Source organism: Lutjanus erythropterus, chromosome 14, assembly GCF_056507025.1.
Source record: "Lutjanus erythropterus isolate fLutEry1 chromosome 14, fLutEry1.hap2, whole genome shotgun sequence".
Lineage (NCBI taxonomy): Eukaryota > Metazoa > Chordata > Actinopteri > Lutjaniformes > Lutjanidae > Lutjanus > Lutjanus erythropterus.
This window is the reverse complement of record NC_139330.1, coordinates 29,747,502-29,768,278: the sequence shown is the minus strand read 5'-3', so window position 1 is coordinate 29,768,278 and position 20,777 is coordinate 29,747,502. Positions and strand designations below refer to the sequence as shown.

The 20,777-nt window shown below is 32.3% G+C and overlaps 1 protein-coding gene across 1 annotated transcript; it reads right to left on the bottom strand.

Moving 5' to 3' along the window:
- Positions 1-25: 25 nt before the first annotated feature.
- Positions 26-2,620, bottom strand: runx2a (RUNX family transcription factor 2a; the record flags this gene model as incomplete). The annotated part of the gene is made up of 5 exons (XM_084736563.1): positions 26-593; positions 1,529-1,594; positions 1,682-1,786; positions 2,099-2,258; positions 2,420-2,620. Coding segments are annotated over 5 exons (879 nt in total), but the record flags the coding sequence as incomplete, so codon positions are not given.
- Between the last annotated feature and the right edge of the window lie 18,157 nt (positions 2,621-20,777).

The window sequence follows — 20,777 nt, the reverse complement described above, 5'->3', positions numbered from 1 at the left end:
AACACAAGCAAAAGCAACAATTTAAAAAAATAATTATTAAATAATGATAAAATGTCTAAAAAATACACACCTATTTTTATAACAATATAATAAATAAGTGCAGCCTAACAGTACACAGAAGTTACAGCTGCTGACAAACACCAAAAACCCTCAGTTTAAAGATTTCTTTTTACAGGTGGATGGGAGGATGAAAATAAAACTGGCTGAATAGTTTAAGATGATGTTAAACACAACAAATCAAAATCATCAATAAGGCCTCCAAACAGGCTCCTCCCCTCTCATAGAAAGACACGCCCCTTCAATATAATTGGTTAGTGCTGTGACAACATTGCGGTCCTCCCCCGTGGTTTGGAATGGTTGGTTCGGTCCGTAGTAGAAGCTGCCTGGCTGGAACGGACCACTGTGGCTCAGCGGAGGTGGGGGAGGAGGAGGAGAAGACAGGTAGGAGCTGTAGGGTGTGTGCTGGGTGGAATAGGGGAGGGCAGGCAGGTGGTGCATTCTGGGACCTGGAGTGAAGGAGGAGGTCAGAGAGGTCACCTGGCCCAGGAACGACGGCTCATTGGTCCACAGAGAGGAGGAAAAAGGCCTGCAGTCTGGAGAGAGACAACATCAACAGCTTGTCAACACAACATATAATACTCAACAACAAAGTCCATTCTTGAGCTTGGACACCATTACCAGTATCAGAAATGCCTCTGATATGCCTTAAAACGTTGGGCGGGTATCAGTAACTACACAAGTCTATACACCAAACTGATATAATTTATTTATTATTTATTATAGGTTTATTACCTATAATGCAGCCAGCCACCAGGGAGTAAGATGTCCAGATGTTTTGGTTTCACTTTCAGGGAGCTGTCAGGTTCTTTATCTATATATATGTCAATGGTTTTAATCCACTGCAACCAGTAGACAAAATGACCAAAACGCATCCCCCTTGTTAACCTGCCAGCCCCCCCCCCTCTCCACACCCTAGTTGCAGAGAGAGTGCATGGCAGAGGGGTTGTTTAGCTGAATACGTTAGTCTAGTCTGCCTGACTCAGTGATCTGACTCGGTGGCCCCGACCATGGCTCTGAAATATCAGTAGCCTATCTGAGCTGTGTATTGATAAGTCTATGGGATTGTCTGTGGTCTTGAAGTAGCAGATGGATCTGTAATTTTATAAAGTCCTTTGTGAGTCGGTTCTCTAGTTGCAAGTGAATGAAATGAACTGGGTTCATGCCACTGCCCAAAATTAACAAACTGCCAACTTACTACAATTATAACTATTAATCACTTTGCAGAGATTTTATATTAATGCTATTTATGCTAAAACAAAAAATACACCCATTCAACACAACATAAAGGTTGAAATATGATTTTGTGGAGACACAGTACACATATGCACAATGTTGCACATTTGCAGTCCTGTATGTAAAAGTTAACATATTCATTGTTGTGGTTGGGCAAACTATATAGTTTTATATATTTTCACATTTACCTGATGAAAAAAAAAACAGGATTTAAACATGATTCCTCCTCTTATACCTGATGATGCAGTGCTGCTGCTGGATGTCCTGAACGCTCCTGACTTCACCTCCTTCTGCCTCTGTCCTGAGTGAGACAGAGAAGAAGAAGAAAGTCATCCTGACCGACAACGTGGATGAAACCCTCATATCATTTTATCTGATGTGTACTAACGTCTTGGCAGCCGCTGTCCATCCACAGTAACCTTGATGGCTCTGTGTAAGGTGGCAATCTGAGGGGGCGACGTCAGCACGTTGATAGAAATTGTGAAAGTCTTGCCTGAAAAAGAAAGTAACACACACACATGCAGGTAAACTACAGGGATTTTTAATGTAATTTACAACAAACCATATTTTTGTTTAGTTACAGATAACCAATCATGCTAATTCAAGCTTTACAGGCTGCTTAAAGTATCCCTGTCCTCTTCCTGTTTATTCTTCCAATGTTAAGATTATTGTCTAAGTTATAAGGTAACACCCACAATACTTACTAACTTCTGTTGAGCCACTTGTAAACATCCCATCACAGGCCTCTATTAGTTCATGTTTGTGTTTATTAATTATGTATCATATAGACTATCTGTGTCTCTACCTCTCCCACTGCGACCTATGAAGCGGAGGTCATTGAAGTGGGCGTAGCCTTGCTTCATGGTTGCTGTGGCGTTGCGCAGCTCAGCGCTGCAGTTGTCTTCATTGCCAGCCATCACTGTGACAACCACGCCGTCTGGCACGTCATTGCCCAGGGCAACCACCTGGAGGATGGAGAAAGGTTAGGACTGGTCCTTTACCCTTGTACAAGGCATTTGCACAGAGTCTAAGAAATGGTCATCCCAGAAGGCTAAACACAAGTCAAAATGTCCCACTGATTTTTATGACCAGTGAAACAGACAAAGACAGACAGATGAATCCTCACAGTGAAGGCTCTCGGCAGGGTCTTGTTGCACCTCCAGTGCTGCGGCAGGCTGCTGCAGAGGAAGTTGGGGCTGTCAGTCTGTACCAGGCCTCTGGGTGGCGCTGTGCTGCGCTGATGGAGGGACCTCACCTCCTCCTGGTCGTCCAGTTGACGGGTGGTGGGTGATGGCACTGGCCGACGCTTCACCACAGGATCTGAGAGAGAACAACAGAGAAACAGAAAGACGTTTCAACCTTTCTTTCCATTGTCTCTCTTTGTTGTTCATTCCTTTGAAATGTCTGCCATAACTTTAACGTTTTTTAAATAAATATGCATGTGGGAGACAAAGATTGGACAAAGAGTTATAATACAAATTAATTTTAAAAATGTGCATTCACTGTGTTCTTTGTTGACTTAGTAGGGATAGATTAATGGCTACAGTAGACTTTTATGGTAGCCATATTGATATGAAATAATATAGTAAAGACAGGTGTTTTCAGTGTTAATTACAGCACTGTGACTGTGTTTGAACTGAATGGAATGGGACCTTAATTAGTCTCACTGGTAGCACCCGAGTTTACCCTACTATTTCATGCCACAATAGCTGCTGTGAAAGAGGTCTAATCAGCAATGAAAAAAAAGCATTGGCATATTTTATAGCATTCTATATCTAACTTTTATAAGTCAGACACAGACTTCTTACAGTTTGTGATGGTTTATAAATGACGCTCTTTAACTTAAACCTTTTGTTAAACATTTAATTAAGATGTCAGTCACTATGGCCTCTATAATACAAAATGCATCCCAGACAAAGCCTGAGCAAATATATTTGTTGTGTGAACCATCAGCCATATTGGGTCCCAATCTTGAGTCAAACAAACCAAGTTTAAATCAGCTCAAGCCTTCACAGAATTGTAAAATTCTGTTACAAGTGACTTGAATTGCACTTGTTTTTTGGTAATTAACAAAAACACAGTCTGAAACCATAGCTGCAAGCAGTGTTTTGATTATTTAAAGCTGGTTGAAATATTTAATTGATCTAATTAAAATTGATATGGTAATTCAGCTAGCATTAGTCTTGCTAATTTGGAAACAAATTAGCTGTAACAAAGTATTACTAAACTAAAAGTATTTAACCCTCTATGGTACCATGTTGCCCTCAGGCAACAAACCCATTTTTGCCCTGTCACATCTCCACAATGCATCCCTTTAAATGATGCGATACTTTAAAAAAGAGGTAAAACCATAGGGAACCATTAACAATGCTTTAAGTTGTCACATGACCTCCAGGAAGCGATTTTGAAACCCTTCTTGGCGGGCTTTTTCTAAGGAGACAGCTCTGCTATCTTGCTGCAAAAAAAAAAGACTCTCAAAAAGTTATTTTTTGTCCCTTTTCCACCTGGAAAAAAATGTCTTCACACTAATAGGTGAGTAAACTTTAAGTTTTGATAGTTTCATGCAACTTATTTACTAATTTAATAGTGGATACTTGTTAAAATGCAGTTGTTGCCCTGAGGCAACAACGTGCCATCATGGAAAGTTGCAATGTTGCCTGCAACAGTGAACCATTATGGAATCACTATAGCAAACACAACACTGACCACTGGCCTATTTGGGTGGAGAAAAAGGGCAGATGCAGATACCCTGGATGTAAGGGTATAGTGAAATCACAGTGCACAAAATATGTCACCTGCCTGTGCTTCACTCCTGAAAAAAACTGCTTCATGGAGTTCCATAAGCACTGAGCAGCAACACCACAAGTGATGGCAACACATGTCTGGAAAGACACAGGGGACTGACAGAAAACATGCACTGAAATGAAGCAGTGATGATCAAACACTGGAATTTGTTGTTTTTGTTTTTCAAATGGTTATGGTACTGGTTATCTTTGTTGATTGAAGTAGTTTAAAGTTTTATACTTTACACATTTATTTCAATGGGTTGTTCCTAAATAGTACAATGTTGCCTACAGGCAACATTTAGCCAAGAAACTTTTTAAATTCTTTTTTAAATTCTTTTTAATTTAAAATTTAAAATGAATTGTGACTTCTTGATGTTATTGAATATTTTTGCATATGTTTATGAAATAAACAATGTCCAAATTGGAAAAGGAACGTTCTTTTTCACTTATGCACCATTATGGTACAATGTTGCCTACAGGCAACGAACCCCAAAAACTTCCAAAAATAAAAATAAAAATAAAAATAAAATTTCTTCAGATTATGTTTATTTAGTCTATTTTGAGACATAAAAACACATTTCCCTCACTGGCATCATAATGTGTACCATAGAGGGATATGACCATACATACATACATACATACATACATACATACATACATACATACATACATATAACCGTACATACATACATACACATACATACGTACATACATACATACATACATACATATGAGCATACATACATACATACATATGACCATACATGCATACATACATACATACATATGACCGTACATACATACATACACATACATACATATGAGCATACATACATACATACATACATATGACCATACATGCATACATACATACATACATACATACATACATATGAGCATACATACATACATATGAGCATACATACATACATACATATGAGCATACATTCATACATATGGCCAAACATATGACCATGCATACATACATACATACATATGAGCATACATACATACATACATACATATGACCATACATTCATATGACCATGCATACACACATACATATGACCATACATACATACATACATACATACATACATACATACATACTTATGACCATACATGCATACATATGACCATACATACATACATACATACATACATACATATGACCATGCATACATTCATATGACCATACATACATACACACATACATATATACATACATATGGTCATACATATGACCATGCATACATACATACATACATACATACATACATACATACATACATATGAGCATACATGCATACATACATACATACATATGACCATGCATACATACATACATGTGAACATACATACATACATACATATGAGCATATATACATACATACATATGACCATACATACATACATACATACATACATACATACATATATATGACCATACATACATACATACATATATACATATATATATAAATTCTTTTTATAATTCTTTTTAATTTAAAATTTAAAATGAATTGTGACTTCTTGATGTTATTGAATATTTTTTGCATATGTTTATGAAATAAACAATGTTCAAATTGGAAAAGGAACGTTCTTTTTCACTTATGCACCATTATGGTACAATGTTGCCTACAGGCAACGAACCTCAAAAACTTCCAAAAATAAAAATAAAAATGAAATTTCTTCAGATTATGTTTATTTATTTTGAGACATAAAAACACATTTCCCTCACTGACATCATAATATGTACCATAGAGGGATATGACCATACATACATACATACATACATACATATGACCGTACATACATACATACATACATACATACATACATACATACATACATTTGAGCATACATACATACATGCATATGACCATACATGCATACATACATACATACATACATACATATGAGCATACATGCATACATACATATGAGCATAAATAAATACATACATACATATGAGCATAGATACATACATACATACATATGAGCATACATACCTATGAGCATACATTCATGCATATGGCCAAACATATGACCATGCATACAAACATACATACATAAGACCATACATACATACATACATACATATGACCATACATACATACTTACATACATACATATATATATAAATTCTTTTTATAATTCTTTTTAATTTAAACTTTAAAATGAATTGTGACTTCTTGATGTTATTGAATATTTTTGCATATGTTTATGAAATAAACAATGTTCAAATTGGAAAAGGAATATTCTTTTTCACTTATGCACCATTATGGTACAATGTTGCCTACAGGCAACGAACCCCAAAAACTTCCAAAAATAAAAATAAAAATTCTTCAGATTATGTTTATTTAGTCTATTTTGAGACATAAAAACACATTTCCCTCACTGGCATCATAATGTGTACCATAGAGGGATATGACCATACATACATACATACATACATACATATGACCATACATGCATACATACATACATACATGTGACCATGCATACAAACATACATATGAGCATAAATACATACATACATACATATGAGCATACATACATACATACATACATATGAGCATACATACATACACATGAACATACATACATACATACATACATACATACATACATACTTATGAACATACATGCATACATATAACCATACATACATACATACATACATACATACATACATATGACCATACATACATATGACCATGCATACATTCATATGACCATACATACATATACACATACATACATACATATGGTCATACATATGACCATGCATACATACATACATAAATACATATGAGCATACATGCATACATACATACATATTACCATACATACATACATACATACATACATATGAGCATACATACATACATACATACATACATATGAGAATGCATACTTACATATGAGCATACATACATACATACATACATACATACATACATACATACATACACATGACCATACATAAAAATGACCATGCATACATACATATGACCATACATACATACATACATACATACATACATACATACATACTTATGACCATACATGCATACATATGACCATACATACATACATATGGTCATACATATGACCATGCATACATACATACATACATACATACATATGAGCATGCATACATTCATACATGTGACCATACATAAATATGAGCATATATACATACATACATATGACCATACATACATACATACATACACATGAGAATACATACATACATATGACCATGCATACATACATATGAGCATACATACATACATATGACCATACATACATACATACATATGACCATACATACATACATACATACATATGACCATACATACATACTTATGACCATACATGCATACATATGACCATACATACACATGACCATGCATACATATGACCATGCTTACATTCATATGACCATACATACATTTACAAATACATACATACATATGGTCATACATATGACCATGCATACATACATACATACATACATACATACATACATACATATGAGCATACATGCATACATACATACATACATATGACCATACATACATACATACATACATACATACATACATACATATGAGCATACATACATACATACATACATACATATGAGAATACATACATACATATGAGCATACATACATACATACATACATACATAAACATGACCATACATACATATGAGCATACATACATACATACATACATACATACACATGACCATACATACAAATGACCATGCATACATACATATGAGCATACATACATACATACATACATACATACATACATACATACAAACTTATGACCATACATGCATACATATGACCATACATACATACATACATATGACCATGCATACATTCATATGACCATACATACATACATACACACATACATACATATATTTGGTCATACATATGACCATGCATACATACATACATACATACATACATACATACATACATATGAGCATGCATACATTCAGACATGTGGCCATACATACATACATATGACAATACATACATATGAGCATATATACATACATACATATGACCATACATACATACATACATACACATGAGAATACATACATACATATGACCATGCATACATACATATGAGCATACATACATACATATGACCATACATACGTACATACATACATACATTTGACCATACATACATACATACATACATACATACATACATACATACATACATACATACATATGACCATACATACATATGACCATGCATACATTCATATGACCATACATACATATACACATACATACATACATATGGTCATACATATGACCATGCATACATACATACATACATACATATGAGCATACATGCATACATACATACATACATATGACCATACATACATACATACATACATACATATGAGCATACATACATACATACATAAACATGACCATACATACATATGAGCATACATACATACATACATACATACATACATACACATGACCATACATACAAATGACCATGCATACATACATATGAGCATACATACATACATACATACATACATACATACATACAAACTTATGACCATACATGCATACATATGACCATACATACATACATACATATGACCATGCATACATTCATATGACCATACATACATACATACACACATACATACATACATATGGTCATACATATGACCATGCATACATACATACATACATACATACATACATACATTTGAGCATGCATACATTCAGACATGTGGCCATACATACATACATATGACCATACATACATATGAGCATATATACATACATACATATGACCATACATACATACATACATACACATGAGAATACATACATACATATGACCATGCATACATACATATGAGCATACATACATACATATGACCATACATACGTACATACATAGATACATTTGACCATACATACATACAAACATACATACATACATACATACATATATATGACCATACATACATACATACATATGAGCGTACATACATACATACACATACATACATACTTACATACATACATACATACATACATACATACATATGAGCATACATATATACATGCATATGACCATACATGAATACATACATACATACATACATACATACATACATACATGCATACATACATATGAACATACATACATACATACATATGAGCATAAATACATACATACATACGTATGAGCATACATACATACATACATATGAGCATAAATACATACATACATACATATGAGCATACATACATACATACATATGAGCATAATTACATACATACATACATATGAGCATACATACATACATACATATGAGAATACATACCTATAAGCATACCTTCATACATATGGCCAAACATATGACCATGCATACAAACATACATACATATGACCATACATACATATATAAATATGACCATACATACATACTTATGACCATACATGCATACATATGACCATACATACATACATACATACATACATACATACATATGACCATAGATACATATGACCATGCATACATTCATATGACCTTACATACATATACACATACATACATACATATGGTCATACATATGACCATGCATACATACATATATACATACATACATACATATAAGCATACATGCATACATACATACATATGACCATACATACATACATACATACATAAATACATATGAGCATACATACATACATACATACATACATACATATGAGCATACATATATACATGCATATGACCATACATGAATACATACATACATACATACATACATACATACATATGAGAATACATACATAAATATGAGCATACATACATACATATGACCATGCATACATACATATGAGCATACATACATACATATGACCATACATACATACATATGACCATACATACATACATACATACATACATGTATATGACCATACATACATACATACATACATACATATATAAATTCTTTTTATAATTCTTTTAAATTTAAAATTTAAAATGAATTGTGATTTCTTGATCTTATTGAATATTTTTGCATATGTTTATGAAATAAACAATGTTCAAATTGGAAAAGGAACATTCTTTTTCACTTATGCACCATTATGGTACAATGTTGCCTACAGGCAACGAACCCCAAAGACTTCCAAAAACAAAAATACAATTTCTTCAGATTATGTTTATTTAGTCTATTTTGAGACATAAAAACACAATTCCCTCAGTGGCATCATAATGTGTACCATAGAGGGATATGACTATACATACATACATACATACATACATACATATGACCATACATGCATACATACATACATACATGTGACCATGCATACATACATACATATGAGCATAAATACATACATACATACATATGAGCATACATACATACATATATACATACATACATACATACATACATACATACATACTTATGACCATACATGCATACATATGACCATACATACATACATACATACATACATACATACATATGACAATACATACATATGACCATACATACATTCATATGACCATACATACATACACACATACATACATACATATGGTCATACGTATGACCATGCATGCATACATACATACATACATACATACATACATACATATGAGCATGCATACATTGATACATGTGGCCATACATACATACATATGAGCATACATACATATGAGCATATATACATACATACATATGACCATACATACATACATACATACACATGAGAATACATACATAAATATGTCCATGCATACATACATATGAGCATACATACATACATACATACATATGACCATACATACATACATACATACATACATACATACATATATATATAAATTCTTTTTAGAATTCTTTTTAATTTAAAATTTAAAATGAATTGTGACTTCTTGATGTTATTGAATATTTTTGCATATGTTTATGAAATAAACACTGTTCAAATTGGAAAAGGAATATTCTTTTTCACTTATGCACCATTATGGTACAGTGTTGCCTACAGGCAACGAACCCCAAAAACTTCCAAAAATAAAAGTAAATTTCTTCAGATTATGTTTATTTAGTCTATTTTGAGACATAAAAACACATTTCCCTCACTGGCATCATAATGTGTACCATAGAGGGATATGACCATACATACATACATACATACATACATACATACATATGACCATACATGCATACATACATACATACATACATGTGACCATGCATACATACATACATATGAGCATAAATACATACATACATACATATGAGCATACATACATACATATATACATACATACATACATACATACATACATACATATGAGAATACATACATTCATACATACATACATACATACATACACATGACCATACATACATACATACATACTTATGAACATAAATGCATACATATAACCATACATACATACATACATACATACATATGACCATACATACATATGACCATGCATACATTCATATGACCATACATACATATACACATACATACATATATATGGTCATACATATGACCATGCATACATACATACATACATATGAGCATACATATATACATACATACATATTACCATACATACATACATACATACATACATACATACATACATATGAGCTTACATACATACATACATACATACATATGAGAATACATACTTACATATGAGCATACATACATACATACATACATACATTCTTATGACCATACATGCATACATATGACCATACATACATACATATGGTCATACATATGACCATGCATACATACATACATACATACATATGAGCATGCATACATTCATACATATGACCATACATACATACATACATATGAGAATACATACATATGAGCATATATACATACATACATATGACCATACATACATACATACATACATACATACACATGAGAATACATACATACATATGACCATGCATACATACATATGACCATACATACATACATATGACCATACATACATACATACATATGACCATACATACATACATACATACATACATATGACCATACATACATACTTATGACCATACATGCATACATTTGACCATACATACATACATACATACATACATACATACATACATACATACATATGACCATACATACATATGACCATACGTACATATGACCATGCATACATTCATATGACCATACCTACATATACACATACATACATACATATGATCATACATATGACCATGCATACATACATACATACATACATACATATGACCATACATACATACATACATACATACATATGAGCATAAATACATACATATGAGCATACATACATACATACATACATACATATGAGAATACATACTTACATATGGGCATACATACATACATACATACATACACATGACCATATATACAAATGACCATGCATACATACATATGACCATACATACATACATACATACATACATACATACTTATGACCATACATGCATACATATGACCATACATACATACATATGGTCATACATATGACCATGCATACATACATACATACATACATATGAGCATGCATACATTCATACATATGACCATACATACATACATACATACATATGAGAATACATACATATGAGCATATATACATACATACATATGACCATACATACATACATACATACACATGAGAATACATACATACATATGACCATGCATACATACATATGACCATACATACATACATATGACCATACATACATACATACATACATACATACATATGACCATACATACATACTTATGACCATACATGCATACATTTGACCGACCATACATACATACATACATACATACATACATACATACATATGACCATACGTACATATGACCATGCATACATTCATATGACCATACATACATATACACATACATACATACATATGGTCATACATATGACCATGCATACATACATACATACATACATACATACATATGAGCATACATACATACATATGAGCATACATACATACATACATACATACATACATACATACATACATACATATGACCATACATACATACATACATACTTATGACCATACATGCATACATATGACCATACATACATACATACATACATATGACCATGCATACATTCATATGACCATACATACATACACACATACATACATACATATGGTCATACATATGACCATGCATACATACATACATACATACATACATATGGTCATACATATGACCATGCATACATACATACATACATACATATGAGCATACATGCATACATACATACATACATATGACCATACATACATACATACATACATACATACATACATACATACATATGACCATACATACATATGAGCATGCATACATTCATATGACCATACATACATATACACATACATACATACTTATGACCATGCATGCATACATATGACCATACATACATACATACATACATATGACCATGCATACATTCATATGACCATACATACATACACACATACATACATACATATGGTCATACATATGACCATGCATACATACATACATACATACATACATACATACATATGAGCATGCATACATTCATACATGTGGCCATACATACATACATATGAGCATACATACATATGAGCATATATACATACATACATATGACCATACATACATACATACATACACATGAGAATACATACATAAATATGTCCATGCATACATACATATGAGCATACATACATACATATGACCATACATACATACATACATACATACATACATATATATAGAAATTCTTTTTATAATTCTTTTTAATTTAAAATTTAAAATGAATTGTGACTTCTTGATGTTATTGAATATTTTTGCATATGTTTATGAAATAAACACTGTTCAAATTGGAAAAGGAATATTCTTTTTCACTTATGCACCATTATGGTACAATGTTGCCTACAGGCAACGAACCCCAAAAACTTCCAAAAATAAAAGTAAATTTCTTCAGATTATGTTTATTTAGTCTATTTTGAGACATAAAAACACATTTCCCTCACTGGCATCATAATGTGTACCATAGAGGGATATGACCATACATACATACATACATACATACATATGACCATACATGCATACATACATACATACATGTGACCATGCATACAAACATACATATGAGCATGAATACATACATACATACATATGAGCATACATACATACATACATACATACATACATACATATGAGCTTACATACATACATACATACATACATACATATGAGAATACATACTTACATATGAGCATACATACATACATACATACATACTTATGACCATACATGCATACATATGACCATACATACATACATATGGTCATACATATGACCATGCATACATACATACATACATACATATGAGCATGCATACATTCATACATATGACCATACATACATACATACATATGAGAATACATACATATGAGCATATATACATACATACATATGACCATACATACATACATACATACACATGAGAATACATACATACATATGACCATGCATACATACATATGACCATACATACATACATACATATGACCATACATACATACATACATACATACATACATACATATGACCATACATACATACTTGTGACCATACATACATACATACATACATACATACATACATACATACATACATATGACCATACGTACATATGACCATGCATATATTCATATGACCATACATACATATACACATACATACATACATATGGTCATACATATGACCATGCATACATACATACATACATACATACACATGACCATACATACATACATACATACATAGATACATACATATGAGCATACATACATACATATGAGCATACATACATACATACATACATACATACATACATACATACATACATACATATGACCATACATACATACATACATACTTATGACCATACATGCATACATATGACCATACATACATACATACATACATATGACCATGCATACATTCATATGACCATACATACATACACACATACATACATACATATGGTCATACATATGACCATGCATACATACATACATACATACGTATGAGCATGCATACATTCATACATGTGACCATACATACATACATACATATGAGCATACATACATATGAGCATATATTCATACATACATATGACCATACATACATACATACATACACATGAGAATACATACATACATATGACCATTCATACATACATATGAGCATACATACATACATATGACCATACATACATACATATGACCATACATACATACATACATATGACCATACATACATACATACATACATACATACATACATATGACCATACATTCATACTTATGACCATACATGCATACATATGACCATACATACATACATACATACATACATATGACCATACATACATATGACCATGCATACATTCATATGACCATACATACATACATACATACATACATACATACATACATATGACCATACATACATATGACCATGCATACATTCATATGACCATACATACATATACACATGAAGCTCAGCGTAAGTTCAATCAGGAAGACCTTCTATTACACTGCCTTCATTCATAAATTTCCTTTACTCCAGCTCTCCCCTTCTATTCCCTCTAATCAGCTGTTTGTGGGCGTTCACCTTCGTCTTTACTATCCAATCAGATTTTGCCACGGTCGCGATAGCCAGTCAATTTGCTGCTGCCAAACTTTAAATCGCCTCTGTTTTTGCTCCATCAGTTGTCATTCAGTCAGTAGCGCGACCCTCCTCCACCCCTCTCTCCTCCAGTCATTGGACCCAGGTAGCCACAAGATGTTCACCTCGATCCTCCCTGAAGCCCTCTCCTCCAGTCTTCAGGTCCAGGAAGCAGGAGTCTACAGCCACACGGTGTTCACCTCGATCCTCCCCGACGCCCTCTCCTCCAATCTTCAAGTCCAGGCAGCAGGAGTCCAGAGCCACTTCACCTCACCAGTCTCTGCTTCGCACCTCTTCACCACCACCACCAGTGTCTAGACCCCGGGGGGTTCTCTTCTCTACAGCTTCATCACCCCCATTCATATATATTTATAGTATATACATATTGTTTCACCTCAATGGGGTCTAACCGCCAAAGACTGTTCATGTTTCATATATGTCATGCATGTGCCAATAAACCATTTCCCTTTTACTCTTAGTCTCTCCTGATTGAAATACATACATACTTATGACCATGCATGCATACATATGACCATACATACATACATACATACATATGACCATGCATACATTCATATGACCATACATACATACACACATACATACATACATATGGTCATACATATGACCATGCATACATACATACATACATACATACATACATACATACATACATATGAGCATGTATACATTCATACATGTGGCCATACATACATACATATGAGCATACATACATATGAGCATATATACATACATACATATGAGCATACATACATACATACATACACATGAGAATACATACATAAATATGTCCATGCATACATACATATGAGCATACATACATACATATGACCATACATACATACATACATACATACATACATATATATATAAATTCTTTTTATAATTCTTTTTAATTTAAAATTTAAAATGAATTGTGACTTCTTGATGTTATTGAATATTTTTGCATATGTTTATGAAATAAACACTGTTCAAATTGGAAAAGGAATATTCTTTTTCACTTATGCACCATTATGGTACAATGTTGCCTACAGGCAACGAACCCCAAAAACTTCCAAAAATAAAAGTAAATTTCTTCAGATTATGTTTATTTAGTCTATTTTGAGACATAAAAACACATTTCCCTCACTGGCATCATAATGTGTACCATAGAGGGATATGACCATACATACATACATACGTACATACATACATACATATGACCATACATGCATACATACATACATACATGTGACCATGCATACATACATACATATGAGCATAAATACATACATACATACATATGAGCATACATACATACATATATACATACATACATACATACATACATACATACATACATATGAGAATACATACATTCATACATACATACATACATACATACACATGACCATACATACATACATACATACTTATGAACATAAATGCATACATATAACCATACATACATACATACATACATACATATGACCATACATACATATGACCATGCATACATTCATATGACCATACATACATATACACATACATACATATATATGGTCATACATATGACCATGCATACATACATACATACATACATACATATGAGCATACATACATACATACATACATATTACCATACATACATACATACATACATACATACATACATACATATGAGCTTACATACATACATACATACATACATATGAGAATACATACTTACATATGAGCATACATACATACATACATACATACTTATGACCATACATGCATACATATGACCACACATACATACTTATGACCATACATGCATACATTTGACCATACATACATACATACATACATACATACATACATACATATGACCATACGTACATATGACCATGCATACATTCATATGACCATACCTACATATACACATACATACATACATATGATCATACATATGACCATGCATACATACATACATACATACATACATATGACCATACATACATACATACATACATACATATGAGCATACATACATACATACATACATACATATGAGAATACATACTTACATATGGGCATACATACATACATACATACATACATACATACATACACATGACCATATATACAAATGACCATGCATACATACATATGACCATACATACATACATACATACATACATACATACATACTTATGACCATACATGCATACATATGTCCATACATACATATGGTCATACATATGACCATGCATACATACATACATACATACATACATATGAGCATGCATACATTCATACATGTGACCATACATACATACATACATATGAGAATACATACATATGAGCATATATACATACATACATATGACCATACATACATACATACATACATACACATGAGAATACATACATACATATGACCATGCATACATACATATGACCATACATACATACATACATACATACATACATACATATGACCATACATACATACTTATGACCATAAATGCATACATTTGACCGACCATACATATATACATACATACATACATACATACATATGACCATACGTACATATGACCATGCATACATTCATATGACCATACATAAATATACACATACATACATACATATGGTCATACATATGACCATGCATACATACATACATACATACATACATACATATGAGCATACATACATACATATGAGCATACATACATACATACATACATACATACATACATATGACCATACAGACATACATACATACATACTTATGACCATACATGCATACATATGACCATACATACATACATACATATGACCATGCATACATTCATATGACCATACATACATACACACATACATACATACATATGGTCATACATATGACCATGCATACATACATACATACATACATACATATGGTCATACATATGACCATGCATACATACATACATACATACATATGAGCATACATGCATACATACATACATACATATGACCATACATACATACATACATACATACATACATATGAGAATACATACATACATATGACCATACATACATACGTACATACATAAACATGACCATACATACATATGACCATACATACATACATACATACATACATACATACATACATATGACAATACATACATATGACCATACATACATTCATATGACCATACATACATATACACATACATACATACATATGGTCATACATATGACCATGCATACATACATACATACATACATATGAGCATACATACATACATACATACATACATATGAGAATACATACTTACATATGGGCATACATACATACATACATACATACATACACATGACCATATATACAAATGACCATGCAGACATACATATGACCATACATACATACATACATACATACATACATACATATATACTTATGACCATACATGCATACATATGGTCATACATATGACCATGCATACATACATACATACATACATATGAGCATGCATACATTCATACATATGACCATACATACATACATACATATGAGAATACATACACATGAGCATATATACATACATACATATGACCATACATACATACATACATACACATGAGAATACATACATACATATGACCATGCATACATACATATGACCATACATACATACATATGACCATACATACATACATACATATGACCATACATACATACATACATACATACATACATATGACCATACGTACATATGACCATGCATACATTCATATGACCATACATACATATACACATACATACATACATATGGTCATACATATGACCATGCATACATACATACATACATACATACATATGACCATACATACATACATACATACATACATACATATGAGCATACATACATACATATGAGCATACATACATACATACATACATACATACATACATACATACATACATATGACCATACATACATACATACATACATATGACCATGCATACATTCATATGACCATACATATATACACACATACATACATACATATGGTCATACATATGACCATGCATACATACATACATACATACATATGAGCATGCATACATTCATACATGTGACCATACATACATACATACATACATACATATGAGCATACATACATATGAGCATATATTCATACATACATATGACCATACATACATACATACATACATACACATGAGAATACATACATACATATGACCATTCATACATACATATGAGCATACATACATACATATGACCATACATACATACATATGACCATACATACATACATACATATGACCATACATACATACATACATACATACATATGACCATACATACATACTTATGACCATACATGCATACATATGACCATACATACATACATACATACATACATACATACATATGACCATACATACATATGACCATGCATACATTCATATGACCATACATACATATACACATACATACATACTTATGACCATGCATGCATACATATGACCATACATACATACATACATACATACATATGACCATGCATACATTCATATGACCATACATACATACACACATACATACATACATATGGTCATACATATGACCATGCATACATACATACATACATACATACATACATACATATGAGCATGCATACATTCATACATGTGGCCATACATACATACATATGAGCATATATACATACATACATATGACCATACATACATACATACATACACATGAGAATACATACATACATATGAACATGAATACATACATATGACCATACATACATACATACATA